The sequence below is a fragment of the Hibiscus syriacus genome, unplaced genomic scaffold (assembly GCF_006381635.1).
Source record: "Hibiscus syriacus cultivar Baekdansim isolate YM2019G1 unplaced genomic scaffold, ASM638163v2 tig00000764_pilon, whole genome shotgun sequence".
In the NCBI taxonomy this organism is placed as follows: domain Eukaryota; kingdom Viridiplantae; phylum Streptophyta; class Magnoliopsida; order Malvales; family Malvaceae; genus Hibiscus; species Hibiscus syriacus.
Genome location: NW_024061820.1, coordinates 936,542 through 964,452, shown reverse-complemented (window position 1 = coordinate 964,452; position 27,911 = coordinate 936,542). Strand labels below are relative to the sequence as shown.

The following is a 27,911-nucleotide window of genomic DNA, read 5'->3' as shown; positions in this document are numbered from 1 at the left end:
TATTACATTATATAAACGATACCTATTACATTATATAAGGGCTACCTATTACATCATATGTTTACCTATTATATTGAAAGTGTCCATACTTTTTATAAAAAGGATCGATACTTTTTTTAAAACTTATGTAATTTATGTTTCAATTTTTTTAACAGTGTTTCATGTTTTCCACCTACAATATTGATTTAATAATTTCATTTGCACAAAAAATTATTTGATTGTTTTGATATTTTATAAAATATTATTTAGAATTTTTAATTTAATAATAATATATACCGTAACGTAAAAAATAAATCATTAGACGCCTATAATTACTAAATTAATATCTTAAAACTCACTCAAAGATAACCTTAAATTAATGTTTTCCACAGTGAAAAAAGTATGGACACTTTTATAAAAGGATAGACACTTTACAATATAACCATTACCTATTACATTATATAAACGATACCTATTACATTATATAAGGGCTACCTATTACATCATATGTTTACCTATTATATTGAAAGTGTCCATACTTTTTATAAAAGGATCGATACTTTTTTTAAACTTATGTAATTTATGTTTCAATTTTTTAACAGTGTACTGCGAATTTAAAATGATAATATACTTGTAGTTATTGTACATACCTAAATATGTACTGCGAATTTAATGTTGTACCCACCCTTTAACTACAGAAACATGTTCAAAATGAACCTTCGTTTACATATCCATCAACTCCTGGAGCACTGAACTTGCACAACAAAATTTTTGCCATGGATAATACTGATGTAGACAATGTTAAGCCAACCGAGGAATGCCATGAAGTACATAATGTTGATGAATCTGACAGATTGGTTGGTCAGCTCTTCTGTTCACGTGATCAAGCTTGGCACTTTTACAAGGGATTCGCACGGAAACATGGGTTTAGTGCACGTAAGGAACAACACGGCTTGACGTGGAAGGAATGTGAAGACACAAGAATTTTGTTGTTCCAAAGAAGGGTTTCGAGTATCAAAAGTCAATACTGTTGATCGTCAACGTGCTCATACGCCAGTCACAAGAACAGGATGTAAGGCTAGAGTCGTAGTTACAGCAACAAATACAAACGATCAGTGGGTTATAAGTAAGTCTGATCAGAAACATAATCATGCATTGTGCACATCTGCTATGACACCATTTATGCGTTCTAATCGAGCTGTAAGTAAGGCTGATATCGATGAGGCAACAACATTGAAAGAGGTCGTGTTGGCACGTCACAAGTAATGAACTATTTAACGCAGCAGACAGGGGGCTATCATAATGTTGGATTTACACATAAAGACCTCTACAATGCACTTCAAAGAGGTAAAGCAAAGGAAATCGTCGATGGGGATGTGAATGCGCTTATTGCCTACTTTGATTATAAGAAACATGATGATCCCGGGTTTTTTATGACATACTCGGTAGACGAATCGGGGGCATTGTATAATCTTATTGGTCGGATTCTACATCGAGATCGGATTACACATGCTTCGGTGATGTAATTGCGTTCGACACAACGTACAAAGATAATTTGTATGGTCGACCAATTATGCCTATTGTTGGTGTCAATCATCACCATAACACAATTGTGTTTGCCACTGCCATAATCGCTGACGAAACGTCAATCTTTCGAGTGGGTGCTACAGAATTTTTTAGAAGCCATGATGAATAAATCACCTATTTCTGTTGTAACCGATGGGGATAGGGCAATGCAGAGGGCTATCAAATCTGTTATCCCTTATGCTAAGCACAGATTATGTTCTTGGCATCTTTCTCGCAATGCACAAGCTAACATTGGTGACCCAAAGTTTACAGCAGCATTCTCAAAATGCATGGCTTCCTGGTGGACAACCAAGGAATTTGATATTCAATGGCGTTCGATTGTTTCAGAATTCAACGTCCAAAAGCATCCATGGGTGATTGAGAAGGGAAATACACGACACTTATGGGCACAAGCATATCTAACGGTCATTTCTTTGCCAATATTCGCTCAACACAAAGGTGCGAGTCTATGAATGCTTCACTAGCTATTGCACTGAACACAAGAAGACATATTTAGATGTTGTTCGTGCAATTGAAGATGGAATTAGTAGAATGCGTATGAACGAGTTGAAAGCGGATTACTTAAGTTCCCATACGAAGCCCTTCCAGATCACAAAACTGGTCGACCTTGAAAGCCATGCCGCTGCGATTTTTACCCGCGAATCTTTTCGTGTGTTCCAAGATGAACTTACACGGGAGACATTGTACCGGATTGAGGCAGAGATTAAGTCCTTATCAGATGAATGTCAACATTATATTTTGTCAAAGTACGCAGAAAAAAATAGGAAATTTGAAATTAGTTTTGATTCTCGTACGAAAACTCAATTTGCTCCTGCAAAAAATTCGAGACCGTTGGACTTCCGTGTCGCCATCAACTTCACATTTTGAAGCAATTGGACTACACATATTTGCCCGGGACTTTGATTCAAAGTAGGTGGACTAATGATGCGAAGGCTTCTGCACCCAGCTATGTTGATTTGAATGTGTCTCCAGAAGTGATGCAAATGGCAAGGTTCGCTGCTCTACGTTCAACGTCAAGTAGGTTATGCTACATTGGGCCTCTCCTTCCTCCTCATTTCTTCCATCTCTTCTTCTTCCTCCTCCCTCTTTTCTTCTTCATATTTTTTCAGTTCATCGTACTTTTTTTCTACATAGCTCTTCATATCTTTATTTCACCCTTCAATTGAGCTCCTTCATCCGAGTATTTATCACCCACCCCCTTCACCCCCGTAAGTTCACTCCTCAAATCAACAACCTCCTTCACCACTCCCTCAAATTTCTCTCCCGTCACCATCTTAATATCACCCCTTAACACCGAAACTTCTTCACCACTTCACCCCTCACACCTCTACTTCTTCACCACTCCATCTATTTTTCCTTCCACTACCCCTTATGCCTCTCGAGTTTCTCTACGACTTGATCAAGTTTCTCTTCGACTCTTGATTGTCTTTGCATGATTTCAAATTGGATTTTTTTGATATCAGCCAATTCAGACATCAAAATGTCGAAGTTACTCTGTTTTGCTTCACCGTCGTCCCACTCACCTTCATCCCCAATACTTCTTCCCTCAATACAACCATCCCTCCTTTCTTCTCCTCTGCCTCCACTGCCTCCTCTACATCCTTGCCAATAACCTTCAAAAAATTAAATTACAATATTAAGACATTGATTATATTCTTAATATTATTTAATTACATTTATTACCATTTCTTGCTTCTTCCCTCTATCCAACTTCAACTTCACCATCACTCTAACCACCTCTTCCTTCCCCCATGCACGGATGCGTGCCACTCCGGTTCTTTCATAAGCGGCACTGCCTCACAGCCCGACCAAAAATCGAACAGTGCAACCTGCATTTATAATAAAATTAGAATTTTTATATAAAAACACAAAAAAGTGATTCAACTCATTTACCTCTAAGATTGCTATGCACCCTTTGAGGTATCTCTGGCTGCCCTTTTTAAAGGTGATAATGATTCAATCAATCGAATGGATATATTCAGCCCAATTGAATTCACCCTTCAAGCCTTCATCGCAAATGAGCTCATATATTCCTTGTTCGTTGACGTATCACCCGTTGGACAAAGAATATACCGACAAGGTACAATAGAACTCGGGCCTTCAGCTCATCCCCCAAGTAAGATCCACTTTTGATATCCTCTTCAACTTCAGTATATGTCACCTTGATTCAAACCATATTTGGAGGCAAGTGCTTTCCAGTTCTTACTCCTACAGACTTCTATAACACTTTTGCCTTGTTTTGTACCCCCAATACGGCTGCAGCAGTCGATACCCCCAGAGGGAATGAATAATCACCATACTTAGCCATACATTGATGACGTCAAATTGTGCCATCAAGGATCGACACAATTCCCTCCGAATAGGTCGATCCCTTACTCCGATCAACGATCCAAAACCTATTTCTCCCAGCACATTCAACTGACCCTTCTCCTTAAGGTGTTTAATTAATAAATTCACCCTTTTAATGCTGCATCTTGTCGAAACTTCCTACATTTTTTAACAATATAATGTTATAGTTCTTATATATTTTGTATCAACGTATTTACAAGTTTAATGAATACCTTATTTCATGTGCTTTCCTCCGTTCTTTGTATTCTTTACTATCATTCCTGACTGTGTGATGTAAGGTTCCTTTTCAGCATCACTCATTGAATTCCATTTGGACCTCACATCTTTTTTCACCTAATATAAACATAAACGTTTCTTAATCAATACATTAACACTAAATACTAATACTACTCAATGTCAATTTCATTTTACATACCGAACGCTCTGTGTGCCATCTCCCTTCATCCTTTTGCATTCGGCCATACTGTTAACATTTAAAATTTGTAATCAATTTAAAGTTTATCGATACTTTAATCCAATTACCATTTCAACAATAATAACAAAAAGACATTGATACTTACTAGAAGTACATATATCACCCTTTGGTTGCTTTCGAGTCTCGGCCTCAATTTCAAAGTCATCTGCTCCACCAACAATTTTCCAACCCATTGACTCCATTTTTCCTTCATATATCAGTTTACGCAAATCAAATTATTTGTTACATACACTTTTCAATATACAAATATAGATAACTACTCTTGTGGTAAACGGTTTTCTTCAAAAGAATTGAATGGCCACACCAAAATGTGTCGGCACATTTATACAACCTATAATATCATTTTCTACCTATAATATTTAATAAAAGTATCGACATTTATCGTTTTCCTGAATATCTATTTCTACCTGCAATCGGTCCCAAATGCTTCCTTACTCCAAAACCCCAAACAACACATAAAAAACCCTATCGCGATTACTGTAATAATAAAAAATTAGGGTTTCGACAACATACTTTTCGATTCGACTGCAGCAACAAACAAACAAACTTCGCTTTAGAAACGCCTTCTGAAATGCAGCAACAATTACTCTTCGATTTCAAAAACTCGTCCGTTCTATCTATTTTCAGAGGATATTTAGCTTATATTTTCATCGGATATGTTATTTATATTTAATCGATACAAATACAAAAGTGTCGATACTTTTATGTCAGGTGTCGATACTTTCGAAAGGATAATTACCTATTTCTTTGAAAGTGTCGATAATTTATTACACGTACTTACGAAAGTATCGACACTTTCAATATCCGGTATCATTTTACCGTTTTTATCATTTTGATACCGGTTTTATCATATTTTTACCTGTTATATCGTGTGGATCGATATTTTTTTAAAGTATCGACACATTAGGCGCTATAACTGCTTCTCTTTTAAATTCACAAAGTGTCGATCCTTATATACGTATCGACACTTTTAATTTTACCGGTTTATCATTTGTTACCGGTTTTATCATAATTTTACCTGGTATATCGTTTGGATCGATATATTTCTTAAAAGTATCGACACTTTTTAGGATTTAAAACTGCTTTTAAAGTTATGTAATTTATGTTTCAATTTATTTAATAGTGTTTTATGTTTTCCACCTACAATATTAATTTAATAATTTAATTTACACAAAATTTTATTTGATTGTTTGATATTTTATAAATATTATTTAGAATTTAAATTTAACAATATTAACCAAATATAATAATAAATATGTTTTCAACAGTGAAATAAGTATGGACACTTTTATAAAATGATATATACTTTTTTGAAAGTTATGTAATTTATGTTTCAATTTTTTTAATAGTGTTTCATGTTTTCCACCTACAATATTAATTTAATAATTTCATTTACACAAAAAATTATTTGATTGTTTTGATATTTTATAAATCTTATTTAGATTTTAAATTTAACAATATTAACTAAAGATAATAATAAATATATTTTCACAGTGAAATAAGTATGGACACTTTTATAAAAAGGATAGATAATTTACAATATAACAGGTAAAATATGACAAAACCAGATTCATTATGACAAAACCGGTAAAATTACTTGATATGTTAAAAGTATGGACACTTTTATAAAAAGGATAGATACTACCGATAACCAAAGTTTACCGGTTACCAAATTTTTTAATAGTTTTTCATATTTTCTACCTAAAACATATTAGTTGTCACATAATAGGTACCGCTAAACCGAATTTATTAATACATTTTATGTATCCGGTAATGCTGTATATTAGCCGTATATTAACCCGCCTTTCCTGAGACATTCCCTATTTTTTGTGACTTGGAAAAATAAATTTTAATTTATTATTATTAATTTCTTTTAAAAAACTAAGACCCATTTTTGAAGTGTGTCAAAAAATCTCTCCGATCCCAATTACCCAGCTTTCAACTTCATCTATGACGTGGCTTGAACGAGTATGCAATCATTTTATTCAATTATTTTCTTGTTCTCTTTTTTCAAAGCTAAATTGATGCCCATAGATTCCTACTATTCTATTCTATAACACTGTTGCTTAAGCAATCTCCATCATCTTATCTGCATAATCTTGGTCAACAAAACAAACATCAATTCAAAAAGATTACAAATATCTCAATTTTAAAAATATCTATCTACTTATTATATAACTGTAAAAATATCATATCAATAATAAATATTATTTATTAATGAACTATTAATTTTTATTTGAAAGAGATTATTGTAATAAAATATAAATTATTAAAGGTTAAACCATTTAAAATTATAGAAGATTATGTTGTTATATTTTAAAAGTGGTTTTTAACGTTATACTCCAATAATAAATAAATAAATAAATAAAACATTTTAATGTTGTTATATCTAATAAAGCAAATGTGGTTTGAACCAAGAAAGAAAAGAAGGCAATAAATCAATAATAGTTGTCAAATATTTTATTTTATTTTAATAAATATTAAAATATTCAGTAAAGAAATAAGTGGTTTGCTGGCAGGTGCGCATAGACATAAAAAAAAAAAAAAAACTTGTGTTTTGTGTATATTTGGTAATAAAGAAAACCGTTATGCCACATTTAAAAGAGGATCCTATCAACTTAGGATAATAAGTTCATGAATGCACAGCGTGGACTCATTTCAAGCATTACCTTCTCTCTATATTACTAATTCTAAAATGAAGACCAAATGGCTATAAACCGATATATTTACCTTACACCTCCACCACCCAACTAAGTTCCCCCCCCCCCTGAAACAACGAGTACATGAGGTGTAAGAAGCATCTTAGCGACTTAAGTAGCGGCGTAGGCGTCTGCGCCACCTGTCTCCGGGAGCGTCTACTTGTCGTCATCGCCACCGAAACTCGTTTAGAGCGCGCCGCTGCCGTGAACCAGGATCGTCGGAAGCATGAGCCACCGCCTTTGAGTTTCCCTCGGTCTGTTTCTCCTTACGTTAATCGGCGGAAATCTGACGATGACGGTGAAACGTGGATCCATCACCAGATATTCTACAGTACTCCTCAGGTGGGCCTCACCACGACGACCACCGCCGATTTTGATGCCGCCTCCGTGGCTTTCAAGAAGAAACGCAAGTTCTCTCTCTTTTCGAGCCTGTTCGGCACGAGATCCGAGAAATTCAATTCGGATCCTAGGGTTCACAACCATCGGGAATCGTGCTATGAGCCAGCCTCGTCGTCGTCATCTTCCTCGTCTTGGTTCTCGGCGATTTTTACAACTGGTAGAAAAAATCAGCAAACTTCCAGGACATCTCGTGTAGAACATTTCCCCCAATTCGACCATCGTTATCCGAGACCATGCGCAGATCGAGGAATGTCGCCTGCAACAGAATTGAATCCCGGGGACGAGTGTGACCGATTACCACCGGAAATTTCTCCGGAGGTCTCACCACTGTGGAAGAGGACACCGACGACGGGTAGAGGAGGGAGAACAGGGGCGACGAACAAGCGAGGAATGGCGTTTTGCTTGAGCCCGCTGGTGAGGGCGAGTCTGAACCGGCAGTGGAAGCAAAAGAGCGGATCGGCGCCTGACATGACGTATACAAACGAAGGTAGGCCGCCGATGAAGCCCCACTTGGGTACTGCGGCGGGGTTTTGTGCGAATAGGTCTAAGAAGATTGCTGATTTCGGCAGAGTCAAGTATAACCGTTGACATTTAGCTACCCATCAAAACACGTAAAATGCGAGGGGAAAAAAAGGGGAAATGTATGCTGTACACATGTTTCGTAGTGTTAGTATTACCATAAACACAAGATTATTTCCACTAATGTCATAATATTTTAATAAAATTTTATTTAAAATCCATTGAATTTAATTGATTTTATATTACAAAATGAAATAATTTATATGTATTTTATTTATACTTAGCGTTTATGATTTTTTATATATTTTTACATCTTCTTAGAAATACAATATATCTTAAATTATATCCAATATTTATTGATAAAAAACGGTATTATTCGTGATTTAGGGTTGGCTCCCAAACTACCCCGCCTAACCATACCCTACAAATTTATGGGGTTGCCCTCTGCATCTACGATGGTACGGAATTATAGTTTAGTACGTTAAATAAAATTTAGTACTTCCGCGTCCTTTTTATCCTTCGCCGCCCTTTATTATTTTCATCTCCTCTCATTTTATTTCTCTTTATTTATTTAAGGTTAAATCAATATTATATCTATAAATTTATTAATTTGTTTAGATTCATTTTTTAACGTAAATTACATATAACTTTTATATATAAAAAATAAAAATACAAAAAAAAAACTAAAAAGTTACTACAAAAGTAGAGAATATAAAAAAGAGAAGACAAATGAAAGCGTGATTTTCCAATTGAGGGATACTTCGTTTTTTATAGATGAAGCGGAAGGGCAATTTAGTTCAAAATTCGTCTTAATATCACTAAAAAATCTGCTCGATCACTTAGAGAAAAAGAAGATTAAAGGTCATTACAGCCACATATTTCCGATAAGGTTTTCTCAGTCCCATATTTGAAAATTATTTTAAGAAAACAACAATATTTTATTATATGTAAGCTCCTGTTGAGTCTAGGGATGGGCATAAAATCCGAATCTGACGGGTTCCGACTTGACCATACCTAATTGGGTTGGAATTTAAAAAAAAAATCAGGTTCAGTCGAGTCGGGTCGGGTCAATTTTAAGAGTGATGTTCGGGTCAGGTCGTATTCGGGTTTAGGGTCAGAAATACCCAACCTGACCAGACCCGAAAAAAATATTTTTACTTTTTATATTTAGGAATAATTACAATAATAGTCCTCTATATATTATTTTTTCAATTAAATCACTGTTGTATTGAATAAAAATAATATTTTATTATTATTTCAGGTTGTATCGGATCGGGTTCAGGATTTTATCTTAAAAATCGGGTCGGGTGAAGGATATAAAATTTTTAGGTCGGTCGGGTTGACCGAAACCCGGGCCATGCCCATCCCTAATTAAGCCTTTGGCAAAAAATAAATAATGTTTTTAACTTTTTGATAAAAAAAATAAATTTATACTATGTCTAAAAAATATGCACATTTATAAACCACAAATATAAATAAAATAAAATGGACTATATATATAAATAATTTGATTTTTTAAGTATTTATTTATTTTATTAACTACGTTTATTTTAAAATTTTATTTGATTTACTCCATACAAAAATTTAATGTTGCTAAAATATATCTATTCATTCTAAAAAATATTTCTAAATTCATCGATGTCCAAAATATTGTATTATCCTTTACAAAATTTAGCACCTAAACAATATTAGAATACTTTAATCAAAGACGGATGCTAGATTTTATGTTAACGGCTGAACTTATATTTAGAGGATACGAACATAAACTTATAAAATTTCATAGACGAAAATAAATTTTCAATAAAAAAATATAAAAAAATTAAAAATATATGATCATTTTAAATTTTGAGACTCCCCCTTAATCCACCACTAACTTTGATGACCACACCAAAACCATCTACCGGCACACAAGATTTTGTTGCTTCATTGCTGAGAGCAGGTTCAGGTGAGTCGCTCATGTGCTCTGCTTATTCAATAATTAGTTAAGTTCCTAGTTATCTACCATAAATTAAAGCTACGCTGTACAATAGACTGATAGATAAATAAATATACAATAAATGTGTTTAGGATTGAAGGAGGAAACGTAGACTGACTTCACTTGTAACATTTACAGTATTTTCTTTCTCATTTCTCATAAAAAAATGAAATTGTCAAAAAAGGACTATCAAATTCATGTTCCATGACAGCCAGATGAATGCATGATGGCTTTCTTCAGTATCATCAGTGTGTGATTGTGATCCCATTTTCCTTGCCTCTGCATCATCTAGATAATTTTGGTAAATATAAGAGCAAAAACCACAGTGCAATTAGCATATCAATTACCTTCACCCCATTCATCTTGTCATGAAAAACTACCAGAGAAACTAAAGGTGTAATCGCCAACGACAGAGTACTTATCACGTTGGAGAAGAGCAACGACACCGCGAAAATCAACCCCACCACCCCAACAGCACATACCTGCCAACTTACGGCGGTCCAAACCAGTGTCAGCACGTATGAAACTCTTCCGCTGTTGACCCTTCCATTCCCCACTCGCAAACATACTGGCGATCGAAACAAGTCGCCATGAGTGATGTATAAATCTGCATTTCAAAAACCACACTTTTTCCCTTTTCAACACCTTCTGAAACGAGAGTTGCATAAGAGAGAGTGAAAGGGAGTAAAGAGCAGAAGCTCGAGGGTGCATACGAAGCCTAGGAGATACTTCCCCTTGGAAACTCCTGACATCACTTGCGAATCATCGTTAACCGCAATCAGAGCAGCATACAATGAGAGGATAACCACAGAATTGAGAATTAAAGCAGTCATCTTCTCCGAATTAAGAAAGTACGAAAAAACGGCATTGAAAGCTGAGTAGCACAAATGAGGGAATAATTAGAAGACGAGAGATACAACAGCCCAACAGAGTACAACATATTGTCACCGGCTGCAACTAATCCAAGAGCAAAATAGAGCAAAGCAACAACTTTGATGGAAGGCGAGATTGATGAAGAAGTCGAAGTCTCCAGTTTCCGAGACGGATGAAGAAGAAACAAAGGGATGAAAAGGATTGGAAATCCAGCAGTTTGCACAAAAGTTGCCATCCATTCACTATTCCCACCTTGATCATAATAAAATCTCCCCAGAAGAACAGCAGAAGCTTGGCCTACAATAAGGAACAAAATGTTGATAGAACCCAATAGCCACCAATGCCAGCGCCCGAGCTTAAGAAATGGTGATTGATCCATTAAACTATTCCGACGCCCGATCATTCAAGTTCTCTTCCGTCTTGCCTGCTTGAATTTCTGATGTCTCGAGAGAACTCTCCGGTTCGCCGGCGATTCCTTCCTCTGAATCTTGGATTATCTGCTTTAGTCTTGTAGACACCCGTTTTTGTCCGGGTTTTTTCGTTATTTTATTATTATTATTATTATTATTATCGTCATCTTATTATTTTATTATTATTTATTATTACACTGTTTTGCAGGCCAACCCATGCCCAACAAACGAAGCCCAATTGACCCGAGCCCATACTCATCACTCAGCAGCCCGGTTACAGACCCTAACCCAATGCACAACCTATACCAACCCAATTAAACCCTAACCTTAGGGTATCAACATCCCAGCGCCGCACCAACATAGACCATTCAATCTGGACATTCAACGGTCCAGATCGATGGTAAATAGGGTTTCACAACCCTAAGCAAATCCAGCCGTCGTGCCTCTTCAACATTCCAGTAGCCGTTCAAGCCGAATATCACCGAGCCTCAAGCCACCGTCGAACCTCTCATCGAGTTAATCTATCATCCACAGTGACAACAAGGCCATCAAATACCAAATCAGTCAGAGCAATCAGAGAAAAATAAAGGAAAAAAATCAAAAGAAAATCCAAATGATATCCTATGGTACATCTAGCCTCTTCGACCCTAGTGTCTCGGGCAGCAAAGTCAATCATCACAAATCATGGAAGCTAACATAAAATCAAAAAAAAAAGAGAGAAGACAGGGAGGAAGACAGGGAGGAGGGGGGACCATTCGGGGTTCAAAGAAAGAAAGGAGAGAGGGAGTTTTCAAAAACCAAAAAGAAAATATAAAGAAGACAGAGAGAACAAAGAAAAAAGGAGGATATTCGAAGTGAAGCAAAAAAAAACAGTGATACCGAAAAAAAAAACAAAAGGAAGAAGAGAGGAGAGGGTCATACCTGCTTTCGGAGCTCCTTGGGAAGCCGAAAGGTCGTCGTTTTTTTTCATTTCGTTCAAAGGTATCTACTTAGATCTATTGGTTTAGGGTTGGTTTTAGGGTCAAGGGTGTTGTTTTTTGGGTTGAGCGTGAAGAGAGGACATTTTGGGCGTCGATTGGCCTTCTCCGGCCACCGTGCGCCGCCGTCGGCCCCGCCGTGGGAGCCTCCGGCCACCATGGTCGTTCTCTCTTCATTTGAGAGAATTGAGAGAGTTTCAGTTTCTCTCTCTCTCTGTTTGCTGAAGAATGAGAGAAATGAGGGATTATGAGAGATGAGCTCGGTTTTGGGGGTATGCCGAGCAAAACGCAGTCGTTTTGCCCCCAATATCATCTGAGTTTTCGAGTTACGGGATAACTACACTTTTAGTCCCCTGGGTTTTGTAATCCTATATTGAGGCATTTAATGAAGTTCCATTCCTTTGATTTTGAGCACTTACATTTCAGAGTTTATATTTAAGTCCCTAGTTCGTTTATTTTACCATATTTGTTTTTGTTTGATATTGGTCACCATATTTTTAATTATTCTATTTTTATCACTGATTTAATGTTATGAATATTTTCCCTGCTATTCGAGTGGCCATGATATTTATGTTTCTTACATTTTAGTCACTGATCCTGTGTTATGTTTTTATGTTCGAATTTGGAAGCAATATTTGTAAATCAATCACTTTAGTCACTAATTTACATTTTGATTATTTATGATTCAGCCTTCTTGTTTTTGTTTATTACTGTTTAGACCTTCAAATGTCTATTTTTATTATTTTAGTCCTATTATTACATGTTATATTATTATACTCATATTTTACTTTGGCCACAATGTTTGTATTAGTTTCATTTTAGTCACTGTTTTTGTATGTTGTATATTTTGGCTGATGTTCGAATTTGACTCTAAGATTTGTAAATCTGTTTATTTTAGTCACTAGTTTGCATTCTGTTTAATTACTATTTTAGTCCCTACATTTCTGTTTTTGCCATTTTAGTCTTTTAATTTTCTATTTTGCTGTTTTAGCCCTTTAATTTGTTATTACCATGTTAGTCATTGTAATTATTAAATACTTACTTTTTGACCATTATATTTTGGGTTGTAACATTCATTTGTATTTATTTCAATATGTATGTGCATATTTCGTGTTATGTAGTCATTTGTATCAAATGTAAATAAATATGCCTAACTCTATTTGTTGTAAATATTTTATTGTGCATTTTTTAATCATATTTATTTCCATTTCCTTAAGTATTAATGTTATCCGAATATTTCAAGAATGTATTTGTAGAACGGGTGTGAAGAGTATCACTTGACCGAAGTAGTACAATCTGATACAACGTTCAAACGAAATAAGACTTGAAATAAATTTAATTTATTTTACTGATTAAATCTCTTATGATTCAATGTGTTTTTATATGGCAATTTAATTTATGTAGAGGTCGATAGTTAATTTATGTTCGATTCAATTTTTTTAGTCAATGTTAATGGAATATTCTTTTACTGATAAGAAATAGTCAAGTTAGCTTTCTCGATGGAGGATTACTAATTTCGAGATTTCTTTTCGGGTTAAAGAATTTTATATAATTAATTAGTTCGAAGTGAATTAATGTTCAATAAACGGATCACATTTTAACTTTATATCCGACTCATAAATTCCACCATTTACAACAAGGTGTAAGCGACACAGTACCAGTTTTTGGGCGTTGTGGGGTGTTATTCCTTCCCCACACGTAACCGACTCCCGAATCCATTTAATCGAATCTTTGGTGACGCAGACTAAATTTTGTCTTAAAAAATGATTTTTCTTAAAATTGTTAAAAGACGTTTTTAGGTATTTGACCTACCTAACCCAAAGGTCGATGGCGACTCTATTTTCAATTTAATTCAAATCAATCCAAAATCACCAATTTTTCAAATAAAAGTCATAATCGTTTTTTAAAATAATATTTAATTGTTCCACCTAAAAAATGGTTATGACAGCTTGGCGACTCCGCTGGGGAACTTTTTTTTTAGAGAGTCAGGCTGTATGTCGTTTACATATTGTCATCTTGGTGGAAATTATGATTTCTAGTTTTTTAGTTAATTTATGATCCGTTTATTGAAATTTTTAATTGCTTCGTTTTTTGTCGTACTAACATTTTCTTTTTGGTTTTCAGCTTTGTCAGGATTCTATCATTTTTCCTTGTTTTGTTTTCCTTTTGGGTCGAAGGTAGGTATGTTCCTCCTCACACACATCACTCGCATTAGCATAACATAAGCTCTAGACACGAGCTTCGATCCAAATTAGTCGGGGTGAATGCTTTACTCTCGTAAGAATTTATTCTTCGTATGAGTTTTAGCAAATAACCCATGGGATACATACCTTATACCTTCGTAGGGATTTATTCCTCGTACAGGTATAAGGCAATGAATCCCCTCGAATTGAACTCGTTCCGTTTGAAACCTGTAATGGGTGAGGATAGAGGGTTTGGCAGCCCAATGGGGCACCGACATCAAGGACAATTCGAGTCCCTTTTTCCAGTTAGAGCCAAAACCATGCATATAGTGAACCGTAGAACGGTCACCCTAGGTATAGCTATATCGAACCTATGTCCGTCTGTAGGTACCCAAACTAAGTGTACACCAAGGAGGAGCGTTTCTAAACCCTTATATTCTGCTAAGGTTCGCAGAATTAATTTTTCTTTTCGAATAAAAGCATGCGAACTAGATACCATGCGGTTAGGACCAATTTCTTGAAAATAGATCATTTTGGGTAGATAGCATGTCCGGGTAGGATTGTTATTTAATTGAAAGCATGTTTGGGTAGATATCATGACGGGGTAGGTGTTATATCCATCTCTGAATTACATTTTTATTTGTATCAATTATTTTACATGTACCAACTTATTTTTCTCTTTTGTTTGTGTATACTAACTATTTCTTCTCTTTTGTTTGTGTCATTTTGTCATTTGCATTGCATTGCATTGCATCATCATAATGCAAAAGTGTTGATCCGTAAGGGGATATTCGAGAGAAAATTTTCTCAAGAAGAGATAAAAGTTTTTTAATCAAGCAGTCACATATAAAGACATGTATCGAGGGCTTAAAGAAGTTAAGGGTGCTAAAATGAGAATTGCTCGATGATCGTGCAATAGCCGATACTGAAATGACGATTCATTGATTTGAGGTAGAATCCTGTAGTGGATTCTCTTTTACGATCATTCCAACTCTAATCATTGAAGAGTGGCGTAATGACTTCAACACCGCTGGGCCTCAACCGAGTTAGGTTACATAGCAATGAGGGGCATCATTTTCGGGGACGAAGATCCGAGACGAAGCATCGATCTACTTCAGACTCAACCATCTAAGCGAAGTCAAGTCTGTAAAGGGGACTGTCTTGTAATGTGAAAACTTTTATCTCTGGTGAAAATTGTTCTAAAATATTCGTCGTTGGGATCAATATTTTTGCATCTGCATTTTCATCATTACATTTTGCACAATATTCATTTAAGCATTGTTACATGCATTAATCATACATTGCGGGAAACTTTAAGGAAACACTTCTAACTGTGCAACTGCATTCACACAGTATTGAGAATGGATGCAAAATTCGAGCAACTGAAGAAAGAGCTAGAAGAGAGTTTACAAAAGATGCAAGCGAGTGGGAGGTTAAAATGGAGCAGATGCAAAAGACCACCGTGGATCGTATCTTGCAAAACCAAAAGGACATAGTTGGCCAAATGGTAGCAAAAATGGCTGAGCTTAACCAAGGAAAAGGCAGAGAGAAAATTTCCTTGACCCGTGAAATAGTTGAATGTGTGAAGGCACAGGCTAATTCACAACCACTTATCTCGTCCAACAGGATTCCTAGTCACCAAGCGACGAGAAGAGCCAAGAACGAGATCCCAGAGAATCTGAAACAGTGGTGCAGAGAGATATTTCAGGGAATGAGAGGACAAACCTCTCACAACGGGATGGATGCAACAGAACTAGTACTAGTTCCCGACTTGGTGCTCCCGCCCAAATTCAAGATGCCCGAGTTTGAAAAGTACAGGGGAACCAGTTGCCCCAATGCCCACCTCACGATGTTTATTCGAAGAATGACTGGATACACTAACAATGATCAGATGTTGATCCACTGCTTTCAAGACAGTTTGATTGGACCCGCTTCAAGGTGGTACCACCAACTGAGTCGTTCTCAAGTCCGCTCCTGGAGGGATTTAGCTAGTGCTTTTCTGGGCCAATACAAGCACATGATTGATATGACCCCCGATCGAACAATTCTTCAGAATATGGGGATGAAGAATTATGAGAGTTTTCGACAGTACGCACAACGATGGAGGGATATTGCATCTCAAGTGCATCCACCAATGACTGAAAGAGAGTTCATCACTATATTCATAGATACATTACAGTCTCCTTATATCGACTACATGATAGGGGTTGCCACTAAGAGTTTCTCTGACATTGTCATGTGTGGAGAAATGATTGAAAGAGCTATTAATAATGGCCAGATATGTGGTACTAGCCATACTGACATTGAGGAAAGAGCTGAGGTCAGTCTAGTGGATTTAACTAATCTGGGGACCGTGTCTCATAATGTTTTTCGTAAAAAGACATGCATCAATCCAATTCCGATGACATATGAGGAATTGCTCCCAGCTCTAATTGAGAACAACCTGGTGATTCCAGTTCAATCCAAACCAAGAACTGACCCATATCCTGAAGGCCATGATATTAATGCCATATGCAGCTATCACATTGGGATCTCAGGGCATACCACTGAGAATTGTAGGGCATTAAAGTGCAAGGTCCAAGATCTGATCGATTCAGGGACATTAACGTTCAATGTGTAATGGGGCATTCTGATCGGAAGTCGGTCGGGGCATCCATCAGGAGATTTTGTTGCATTCTCATGCATGACATCTTGTTTGAATTTGTTCTTCTTATGTTTAAATTTTTGTAAGTCACTTGACGTTCGAACATTGTAAATAAAATACTTCCTTTAAAAAAATGACAATGAGCAAATTTTAATCTTGAATTCTTTGAATATCATTTTAATTAAAAGCATTTTAATAATTGAGGTTGTAAATCTTTGACAAATGACAAGATTGAACCCTGCAAAACAATGACCCCTTGATCCTAATCCAGAGGTACACCAGAATACATACCATTTTCTTGCAGGGACCGAGCTAGTTTTCTGTTCACATAAAGAGTCAATCAAAGGGTTTGGCATTCAGGTATGTGTTAGGAGCGGATAAAAGGGGCAACTAGCACATGAGATTGCAAAACTAATTGGTTATTATTTCTGTTTATGACGTTAAATGATGATCATAATCTTCTCAGATGGAATGGTCAAGTAGATGAATCTAGTTTAGGTCAGTTGCTTGGAATTGAACTCTAACGATGAGATTTTCTGACCTTCAACAACACCGAGACTATAACAGGTTGTCCTCAGCGAGCTTAAGAAATGGAATCCGTAAACAAACAAACAAAAACATATATATGTATACAATAAAGCTGAGCTATTCTGCTAAAGCAATTGGTAATAGAGGAAACTCGAAAGCCCTGGCTTTATGAATAGAGTACATTCAAACCATGACATTGATCGGGTATTTGGCAATCCGGTGTATGCTCCACTGTGGTTGTCAAGTCAAAGACTTTGTGATGACATGAATCCTTCAGCTAGCTTGATAAAGGCAATTATAAATATGTACAATAAGCTGAATTCAGCTAGCCAAACAATGGCAAATTAAATCAAATTTACTAAATAAGGAGTTTCGGTGAATATGGACTAAGGGAGTTGAGGAACGCCTGTTATAGTCGACTTCACACGAGCACTCAGAATTCTCGTTTTTAGACCGATATTTCTGCACTACCTTGACTAGGTAAGTCTACGAAGCTTGAACAAATTGAAGATTTCAGAGAACTGAAACAAAAGTGTTCTAAAGAGTTTAGCAAGTGACTATGCTAGTTGTGTCATTTTGTTCGCCTCCGATTAAAATGCCAAATCAAGAAAGAGGGGTATGTCATTACCTTCACGAGGACCAATGGATGAAACACCTTAGAATTTAGGTAGCCAACCTCTAAACCCACCTGTCGATCTTGATATTGTCAAAGATTGTAACTATCAATGATTAAAAGAGCATTTGATTCTTTTGATATCCAATGAATTCATGTTTTATGATGGCTTCAATTGTGAAACTTAGAAGGAGGCAATATTTTTCAAAATTTTGAAATTCAAGAAGAAGAAAAACATTTTCAAACAAGATAATCTCTCCGGAAATATCTTGGAATTCAACAAATATATATCCGAAGCTCAGAATCGAAATTGGGCAAGAGAAGCTATTTTGGGGCAAAATTTGATAGGGCAAGGCAAACAAATGGTCTCAGGTCAAGGCTTGCAAGAGTACACCCTAGTGGAAATACAAACAAATTGAATCAATATAGAGTGCAGACTGCTCTCGCAACTATTCTCCTTCCAGATCGAGAAAAACTTACATACATACATACATACACATACATACATGATACATAAAATTTGTATCAAACATTTATCATCATGTGTATTAAAGACATTTTTCTCCTCACTTGAGGACAATTTCAATAAAAAAATCAAATAAATTTCATATTGACATCTATCATAACATCCAAGATAGTTAGTCAAAAATGCATCATTCTGATCTTTTCAGGAAATAAGAGCTCGGAAATAACCAGATGTTTTCAACCTGAAAGAACAATGCAATCACATATTTGGCTTCCTGAAGTCAACAATCAGATCTTCTGAAGATGTTTCCTCAACATGCAGGAATCAATAGACAAACTTTGAGCTATTGAGATTATTTTCTTTAAAAAAATAAAGTGTCGTCTCACTAGAGATAGTTTTCTTAAAAACAAATTTTATTTTGTCTCGCTTGAGACAACTTTCTCTTTAAAACAAATTATGTCTCGCTTGAGACATTTTTCCCAAATTTCCACAAATTTTGAATTTTAAAACAAATTGCGTCTCGCTTGAGACATTTTTCCTTTGAGATACAAATTTGAATTTGATTCACTAAAAACAAAATTAATCTCACCTTAGATTCTTGTTTCTTTCAAAACAAATTTCGTCTCGCTTGAGACCTTTTCCCTTTGAGATCCAAATTTCGAATTTGTTTCACATTAAACAAAGTTGATCTCACTTGAGATCGTTTTCTCAAAAACAAACTTTGTCTCGCTTGAGACAATTTCTCTAAAAACAAATTTTGTCTCATTTGAGACTATATCTTAAAGCAAATTTCGTCTCGCTTGAGACATCATTTTCTCTCATAATACAAATTTCAGGTTGTTGTACTTAAGCAAATTAATATCACTTGAGATTTTCAAAGCTGATTTGTCTCGCACGAGACAGTTTCCCCTTTTAACAAATCCTGAAATTGTTTCATTTGAAACAAAATAAACACTTTTGAAAACACCTTTGAGATTATTTCCATATAAACAAAATCGACAATATTTGAATCTTTTACGATTTTTTTTGGTCTCTCTTGAGACAGTTTCTCTTGAAAAAATCTTTGAGTTTGTTCCTCTTGAAAAAAATCTTTGAGTTTGTTCTTTTTGAATAAAAATCTTGGAGTTTGTTCCTTTTGAATAAAAATCTTTGAGTTGTTTCTTTTGAAAAAATCTTTGAGTCTGAAACAAAGTTTTGTCTCTCTTGAGACAATTTTGTGAAAAAATCTTTGAGTTTGTTCCTCTTGAAAAAAATATTTGAGTTTGTTCCTTTTGAATAAAAATCTTGGAGTTTGTTCATTTTGAATAAAAATCTTTGAGTTGTTTCTTTTGAAAAAAAATCTTTGAGTCTATTTATTTTGAAACAAAGTTTTGTCTCTCTTGAGACAATTTCATGAAAAATCTTTGAGTCTGAAACAAAGTTTTGTCTCTCTTGAGACAATTTTGTGAAAAAATCTTTGAGATTGTTTCTTTTGAAACAAAAATCTTTGAGTTTGTTTCTTTGGAAATAAATTTTTTTCTCTCTTAAGATAATTTCTTTTGAAACAAAAATCTTTGAGTTTGTTTCTTTGGAAACAAAATTTTTTCTCTCTTAAGATAATTTCTTTTGAAACAAAAATCTTTGAGTCTGTCTCTTTGGAAACAAAATTTTGTCTCTCTTAAAATAATTTCTTTTGAAAAAAATCTTTGAATCTGTTTCTCTTAAAATGAATTTTGTATCTCTTGAGACAGTTTTTATTGAAGTAAATCTTTGAATATGTTCATTTTGAAAATCTTTGAGTTTGTTTCTCTTAACAAAATCATCTTTGAGTCTATTTCTTTAAAAACAAATGTTGTCTCTCTTGAGACAGTTTCTAATGAAAAACTAACTTTTGAGATTGTTTCATTTGAAACAAATTTGGTCTCACTTAAGATGTGATCCATCTTTGAGTCTGTTTCTTTTGAAACAAAATTTTATCTCTTAAAGACAATTTCTTTTGAAAAATCTTTGAGTTTGTTTCCTTGAAACAAAATTTTGTCTCTTGAGACAACTTCTTTTGAAAAAAACATCTTTGAGATCGTTTCTATTAAAACAAATTCTATCTCACATGAGACAGTTTCCTTTCAATGTCCTATTTGAGTCGTTTCCTTTGAAACGAATTTTGTCTCTTGAAACATTTTCTCTTAAAACAAGATCATCTTTGAGTTTGTTTCTCTGGAAACAAGGTTTTATCGCTTAAAACAGTTTCTTTTGAAGAAAAATCTGAGTCTGTTCTTTGGAAACAAAATTTTGTCTCACTAAGATACAATTTTCTGAAAAACAAAGTTTGTCTCTTATGACAATGTCTTTTCAAAAAAAAAATCATTGAATCTCTTTCTTGGAAACAAAATTTGTGTCTCTCGAGACAGTTTCCTTGAGAAAAATCTTTGAGTTTGTTTCTTTGGAAACAAATTTACCATCTTTGAATCTGTTTCCCTTGAAACAAATAAACATCTTTGAGATCGTTTCTCTTGAAATGAATTTTGTCTCATTTGAGACAATTTCCCATGAAACATCCATCTTTGAGAACGTTTCCCTTAAAAACAAATTTTGTCTCACTTGAGACAATTCCCTTTAAATGCCATATTTGAGTCGTTTCCTTTGAAACGAATTTTGTCTCTTTCGAGACAGTTTTTTTAAAAATATCATCTTTGAGTTTATTTTTCTTGAAACAAATCTTTGGGTTTGTTTCTTTTGAAACAAATCTTTAATTTGGTTTCTCTTGAAACCATAACTCCATAGATAACCAGCCGTCCTCATCACGTAGGAACCGTGTTATCACCTAAAGATGGCCAGCCGTCCTCATCACGTAGGAACCGTGCCATCCCTCGACCAGATCTCTTCATCACGTAGGAGCCGTGTCACCCCTAGATAACCAACCGTCCTCATCACGTAGGAACCGTGTTATCACCTAAAGATGGCCAGTCGTCCTCATCACGTAGGAACCGTGTCATCCCCCGACCAGTTTTTTTCATCACGTATGAGCCGTGTCATTCCCCGACCAGATCTCTTCATCACGTATGAACCGTGTCACCCTAGATAACCAGCCGTCCTCATCACGTAGGAACCGTGTTATCACCTTTAGATGGCCAGAACTCTTCATCACGTATGAGCCGTGTCATTCCCCGACCAGATCTCTTCATCACGTATGAGCCGTGTCACCCTAGATAACCAGCCGTCCTCATCACGTAAGAGCCGTGTCACCCTTAGATGACCAGACCTCTTTATTGCGTATGAGCAGTGTCGTCCCCACCAACAAAACTATCCATTTTTTTCAAACCAAAAAGAGGAGAACCAGACAAAAACGTGTTTTCTTGTCGTCTTTGCCCTATTCTTGTTAACACAAGAATGTGCAAAGAGGGGCAACTGTAGACACCCGTTTTTGTCCGGGTTTTTTTGTTATTTTATTATTATTATTATTATTATTATTATCGTCATCTTATTATTTATTATTACACTGTTTTGCAGGCCAACCCATGCCCAACAAACGAAGCCCAATTGACCCGAGCCCATACTCATCACTCAGCAGCCCGGTTACAGACCCTAACCCAATGCACAACCTACACCAACCCAACTAAACCCTAACCTTAGGGTATCAACATCCCAGCGCCGCACCAACATAGACCATTCAATCTGGACATTCAACGGTCCAGATCGATGGTAAATAGGGTTTCACAACCCTAAGCAAATCCAGCCGTCGTGCCTCTTCAACATTCCAGTAGCCGTTCAAGCCGAATATCACCGAGCCTCAAGCCACCGTCGAACCTCTCATCGAGTCAATCTATCATCCACAGTGACAACAAGGCCATCAAATACCAAATCAGTCAGAGCAATCAGAGAAAAATAAAGGAAAAAAATCAAAAGAAAATCCAAATGATATCCTAAGGTACATCTAGCCTCTTCGACCCTAGTGTCTCGGGCAGCAAAGTCAATCATCACAAATCATGGAAGCTAACATAAAATCAAAAAAAAAAGAGAAGACAGGGAGGAGGGGGGACCATTCGGGGTTCAAAGAAAGAAAGGAGAGAGGGAGTTTTCAAAAACCAAAAAGAAAATATAAAGAAGACAGAGAGAACAAAGAAAAAAGGAGGATATTCGAAGTGAAGCAAAAAAAAAACAGTGATACCGAAAAAAAAAACAAAAGGAAGAAGAGAGGAGAGGGTCATACCTGCTTTCGGAGCTCCTTGGGAAGCCGAAAGGTCGCCGTTTTTTTTTTATTTCGTTCATAGGTATCTACTTAGATCTATTGGTTTAGGGTTGGTTTTAGGGTCAAGGGTGTTGTTTTTTGGGTTGAGCGTGAAGAGAGGACATTTTGGGCGTCGATTGGCCTTCTCCGGCCACCGTGCGCCGCCGTCGGCCCCGCCGTGGGAGCCTCCGGCCACCATGGTCGTTCTCTCTTCATTTGAGAGAATTGAGAGAGTTTCGGTTTCTCTCTCTCTCTGTTTGCTGAAGAATGAGAGAAATGAGGGATTATGAGAGATGAGCTCGGTTTTGGGGGTATGCCGAGCAAAACGCAGTCGTTTTGCCCCCAATATCATCTGAGTTTTCGAGTTACGGGATAACTACACTTTTAGTCCCTTGGGTTTTGTAATCCTATATTGAGGCATTTAATGAAGTTCCATTCCTTTGATTTTGAGCACTTACATTTCAGAGTTTATATTTAAGTCCCTAGTTCGTTTATTTTACCATATTTGTTTTTGTTTGATATTGGTCACCATATTTTTAATTATTCTATTTTTATCACTGATTTAATGTTATGAATATTTTCCCTGCTATTCGAGTGGCCATGATATTTATGTTTCTTACATTTTAGTCACTGATCCTGTGTTATGTTTTTATGTTCGAATTTGGAAGCAATATTTGTAAATCAATCACTTTAGTCACTAATTTACATTTTGATTATTTATGATTCAGCCTTCTTGTTTTTGTTTATTACTGTTTAGACCTTCAAATGTCTATTTTTATTATTTAGTCCTATTACATGTATATATTATACTCATATTTTACTTTGGCCACAATGTTTGTATTAGTTTCATTTTAGTCACTGATTTTGTATGTTGTATATTTTGGCTGATGTTCGAATTTGACTCTAAGATTTGTAAATCTGTTTATTTTAGTTACTAGTTTGCATTCTGTTTAATTACTATTTTAGTCCCTACATTTCTGTTTTTGCCATTTTAGTCTTTTAATTTTCTATTTTGCTGTTTTAGCCCTTTAATTTGTTATTACCATGTTAGTCATTGTAATTATTAAATACTTACTTTTTGACCATTATATTTTGGGTTGTAACATTCATTTGTATTTATTTCAATATGTATGTGCATATTTCGTGTTATGTAGTCATTTGTATCAAATGTAAATAAATATGCCTAACTCTATTTGTTGTAAATATTTTATTGTGCATTTTTTAATCATATTTATTTCCATTTCCTTAAGTATTAATGTTATCCGAATATTTCAAGAATGTATTTGTAGAACGGGTGTGGAGAGTATCACTTGACCGAAGTAGTACAATCTGATACAACGTTCAAACGAAATAAGACTTGAAATAAATTTAATTTATTTTACTGATTAAATCTCTTATGATTCAATGTGTTTTTATATGGCAATTTAATTTATGTAGAGGTCGATAGTTAATTTATGTTCGATTCAATTTTTTTAGTCAATGTTAATGGAATATTCTTTTACTGATAAGAAATAGTCAAGTTAGCTTTCTCGATGGAGGATTACTAATTTCGAGATTTCTTTTCGGGTTAAAGAATTTTATATAATTAATTAGTTCGAAGTGAATTAATGTTCAATAAACGGATCACATTTTAACTTTATATCCGACTCATAAATTCCACCATTTACAACAAGGTGTAAGCGACACAGTACCAGTTTTTGGGCGTTGTGGGGTGTTATTCCTTCCCCACACGTAACCGACTCCCGAATCCATTTAATCGAATCTTTGGTGACGCGGACTAAATTTTGTCTTAAAAAATGATTTTTCTTAAAATTGTTAAAAGACGTTTTTAGGTATTTGACCTACCTAACCCAAAGGTCGATGGCGACTCTATTTTCAATTTAATTCAAATCAATCCAAAATTACCAATTTTTCAAATAAAAGTCATAATCGTTTTTTAAAATAATATTTAATTGTTTTACTAAAAAAATGGTTATGACAAGTCTCTCCACCACCTTACTCATCTTGGGCCGCTGCTTCAGACTTTTTACTAAACAAGTATCTGCTAACTTGGCAATTTCTCTAGCTGCACCGATCGAATACTGGTTTCCGAGTAGATGGTTCCATTATTAAGCTGAACTTTTTACTATCAGCAGGGAACTGTTTCACCCAATCCAACAGTTTCTCCTCTGCTTTCGGACGCCCTCTTTCTAATGACAGTCTGCCTGAAAGTATCTCGTATAATACCACCCCAAAACTCCATACATCGCTCTTATCGGTTAAATGTCCCGTCTCGATATAATCGGGAGCGGCATAACCATATGTCCCGACAACCCGATCACAATGAAACCTTGTCATCATCATCATAAACAAGTAATAGGATGTTTCATGTTGTTCAATGTTTCAAACTAGACAGAATAGAAATATTAACCGCTGTTGAAACATGCGTACGGCCAGCCATTGGCCCCTCCCTTTCCAGCCCAAAATCCGAAAGTTTCGTGTTGAACTTCTCATCCAGTAACACATTGGAGGCTTTGAAGTCTCGATATATGATCTTGCATTATTATCAAACCATAGATTTCGATAATCAAAATATGATCATAATGCATAGTTTAAGTGTTTTAGAAAGGAACCTGAACTTCTAAGCCCTCGTGTAGATAAGCTAATCCTTGTGCTGCTCCAAGTATCATCTGTAATCTTGTTTTCCAGGAAAATGGAGCGAATACATGACGGAAAAGATGATCTTCCAAGCTCTTATTTTGCATAAACTCATATACCAGAAGAAGCTGGATCCCTCTTTCTCCATCGACGGCGCAATATTCGATGAGTTTAACGAGATTCGGGTTTTCAACGACACCGAGAAATTGAACCTCCGCCACCCATTGCTTATGTCCCTATCCAGATCAAAGTTCAAACACAACTATGAAACGAAAGTCATAGGAAACTTTTCTCTGTTCCCAAACAGAGCTAAAGGGAGTACCTGCAAACCATTCTTATTAAGATGCTTAATAGCAAATTAGCAACCACCAAAGGCTCGTCGCCATTTCCATCAGCAGGCTTGGTGGTGCCTTTGTAGAAGCTCCCGAAGCCGCCTTCGCCGATCTTGAGTTGCAGATTGAAATCACGAATGGCTTGTTTAAGCTCGGAGAAAGTTAAGACCCTCAAATTGGGAGAAGCTACGGTATGCTACGGGGAGAAGCTAGTGAGTCTGAACATGTGGACTTTGTGAATCGATCATTCCCCGAAAACCCCTCTTGTTTCCTTTCTTTTTTCAACTCCGGGGCCGATCTTTGCCCCTTGCTTCTACTAGACTTGTCATTGAAATACTGAGAACACTTCATTGCAGGATGTTTAAAAGAGATCAAACAAAACACAAAATCTCCTCCCACTGCAAAAACAAAGCTTTTCGTTTACTATTTCTGTGATTGAAGAATATTCAACGATTGAAATTCAAATGAATCGGTTTTCAAAGTACACAGGCAAGTTGAAAACCATGAAGATTGAAGAAAATACCTCAACCGGGTTGACCCTTTGCTTTCCAGTCTTCTCTGCCTCACGGATTTTACAAACAAACAAAAAGCATCGACATTTGTTTCTGTTGTTTTATTCTTCTCGTGGGTTTTGGTCAACTCGGATTGCCCGCCAAGCAGGAAACCCTTTATTTCAACAGCAGTTGGTGTGTGGCTTTGAAGCTTTCATTTTCACCATCGCATGTGATCTCCCAGACGGAAAATCTCTACCTTGAAAAGAAGAGAGTTCTATAAATAAAAGGAAAAGAGAGGGGAGGAGCATATCTACCGAATGCTCCTCCATTGATGGATGAGTGTAGTGAGTTCATAATCCCCATAGGCCATAACACTCTTTTGGAGGATTCGTGAAGTTAAGGTCACTAATATATATATATATATTTCTCTTAAAAAGAGAACATTGGATTATGATATGTAGGCTACACAGATCCTAAGATGCCATTCGACTACTGTTCTGGTTCTGTGAATTAAGTCGCAATTCAATTAATATGGTTGTGGTTATGATTCGAGGAGTGTGGGTTTAATTAAATATTTAATGTCTTTATAGAGTACTCAGTACAGAGGTTAATATATTTTAGGTTTAAATACAAATCAATCCTTAAATTTGGTATTTTTATGAAGTTGTCCCATGTACTTTGTATTCGTCAAATTGATTATTGAACTTGGTAAATTGAATCAACTTGGCATATAAAATTTTCTTTTTATTAAATCGTCTCTTAAATTTAATAAGTTCGATCAAATAATATTCTAAAATTTGAAAACGCACAAATTAGCTGGTATAATTAATATATTAATTTCTAGGGTAAAGTATATAAATGTCCCTGTACTTTTAAGGCACTTGCATTTTGATCATCCAACTTTTAAAACTTGCAATATAATTACTAAATTTTTAGTTCGTTCAGTAAGGTCCTTGATGTTACCTCCCATTAACTCTCTTCTTCTTCTTCTTCTTCTTGTCTCTCGTTATCTCTCTTCTTCTTCTTCTTTCGTAATGTCTTTGACGTTACCTGCCCGTTGACTCTATTCTTCTTCTTCTTCATTGAATGGCCTGCCACCATCCCTATTTCCATCTTCTGATTCTTTTCAAACTCATATTTTATTTTCACATTTCCTCTCTCTCAATCTAATTCTTCATTATAAATAATAATAAACCCTAAACCCAAATCTCCCAACATACGTTATCTCTCACAACCCTCTCACTCCAAAGCTTCAATCTTTGACCGAAAAAACAAAGATGGTGTTGCTCAGAAAGGGCATTGCTTTTGCTATAATTTCAGTGGTGGCTTTGGGATTAATCCAAGCTAGATTTTCCCATAATATTAGCAAAGCCAGTTTCCCTACGTAGACACTATATTTTATCTGGGCCTTTAGTTTAATAATATTGTTATGTATAGTAACTTAGGATTATTAGGTTATCTACAATCTTTAACCTTAATTGTTTACCTAGTTTCGGTAACTATTATTATATGTATATGTATATGTATATTTTGGTTATTCGTTAGGTATTTTCATTAGTATTTTAATT

General features: G+C 35.5%; 1 protein-coding gene and 2 pseudogenes across 1 annotated transcript; 1 reads left to right on the top strand and 2 right to left on the bottom strand.

The window, feature by feature from the left end:
- The first annotated feature begins 7,050 nt into the window (after positions 1 to 7,050).
- LOC120215784 lies at positions 7,051 to 8,149 on the top strand. The gene is made up of 2 exons (XM_039213355.1): positions 7,051 to 7,659; positions 7,696 to 8,149. Exons 1-2 carry the CDS (start codon positions 7,174 to 7,176, stop codon positions 8,074 to 8,076), a joined length of 867 nt encoding a protein of 288 aa, XP_039069286.1. The 5' UTR covers positions 7,051 to 7,173; the 3' UTR covers positions 8,077 to 8,149.
- Positions 8,150 to 10,157: 2,008 nt separating this feature from the next.
- On the bottom strand, positions 10,158 to 11,237 carry LOC120214802 (annotated as a pseudogene).
- Position 11,238: 1 nt separating this feature from the next.
- On the bottom strand, positions 11,239 to 26,200 carry LOC120214792 (annotated as a pseudogene).
- Between the last annotated feature and the right edge of the window lie 1,711 nt (positions 26,201 to 27,911).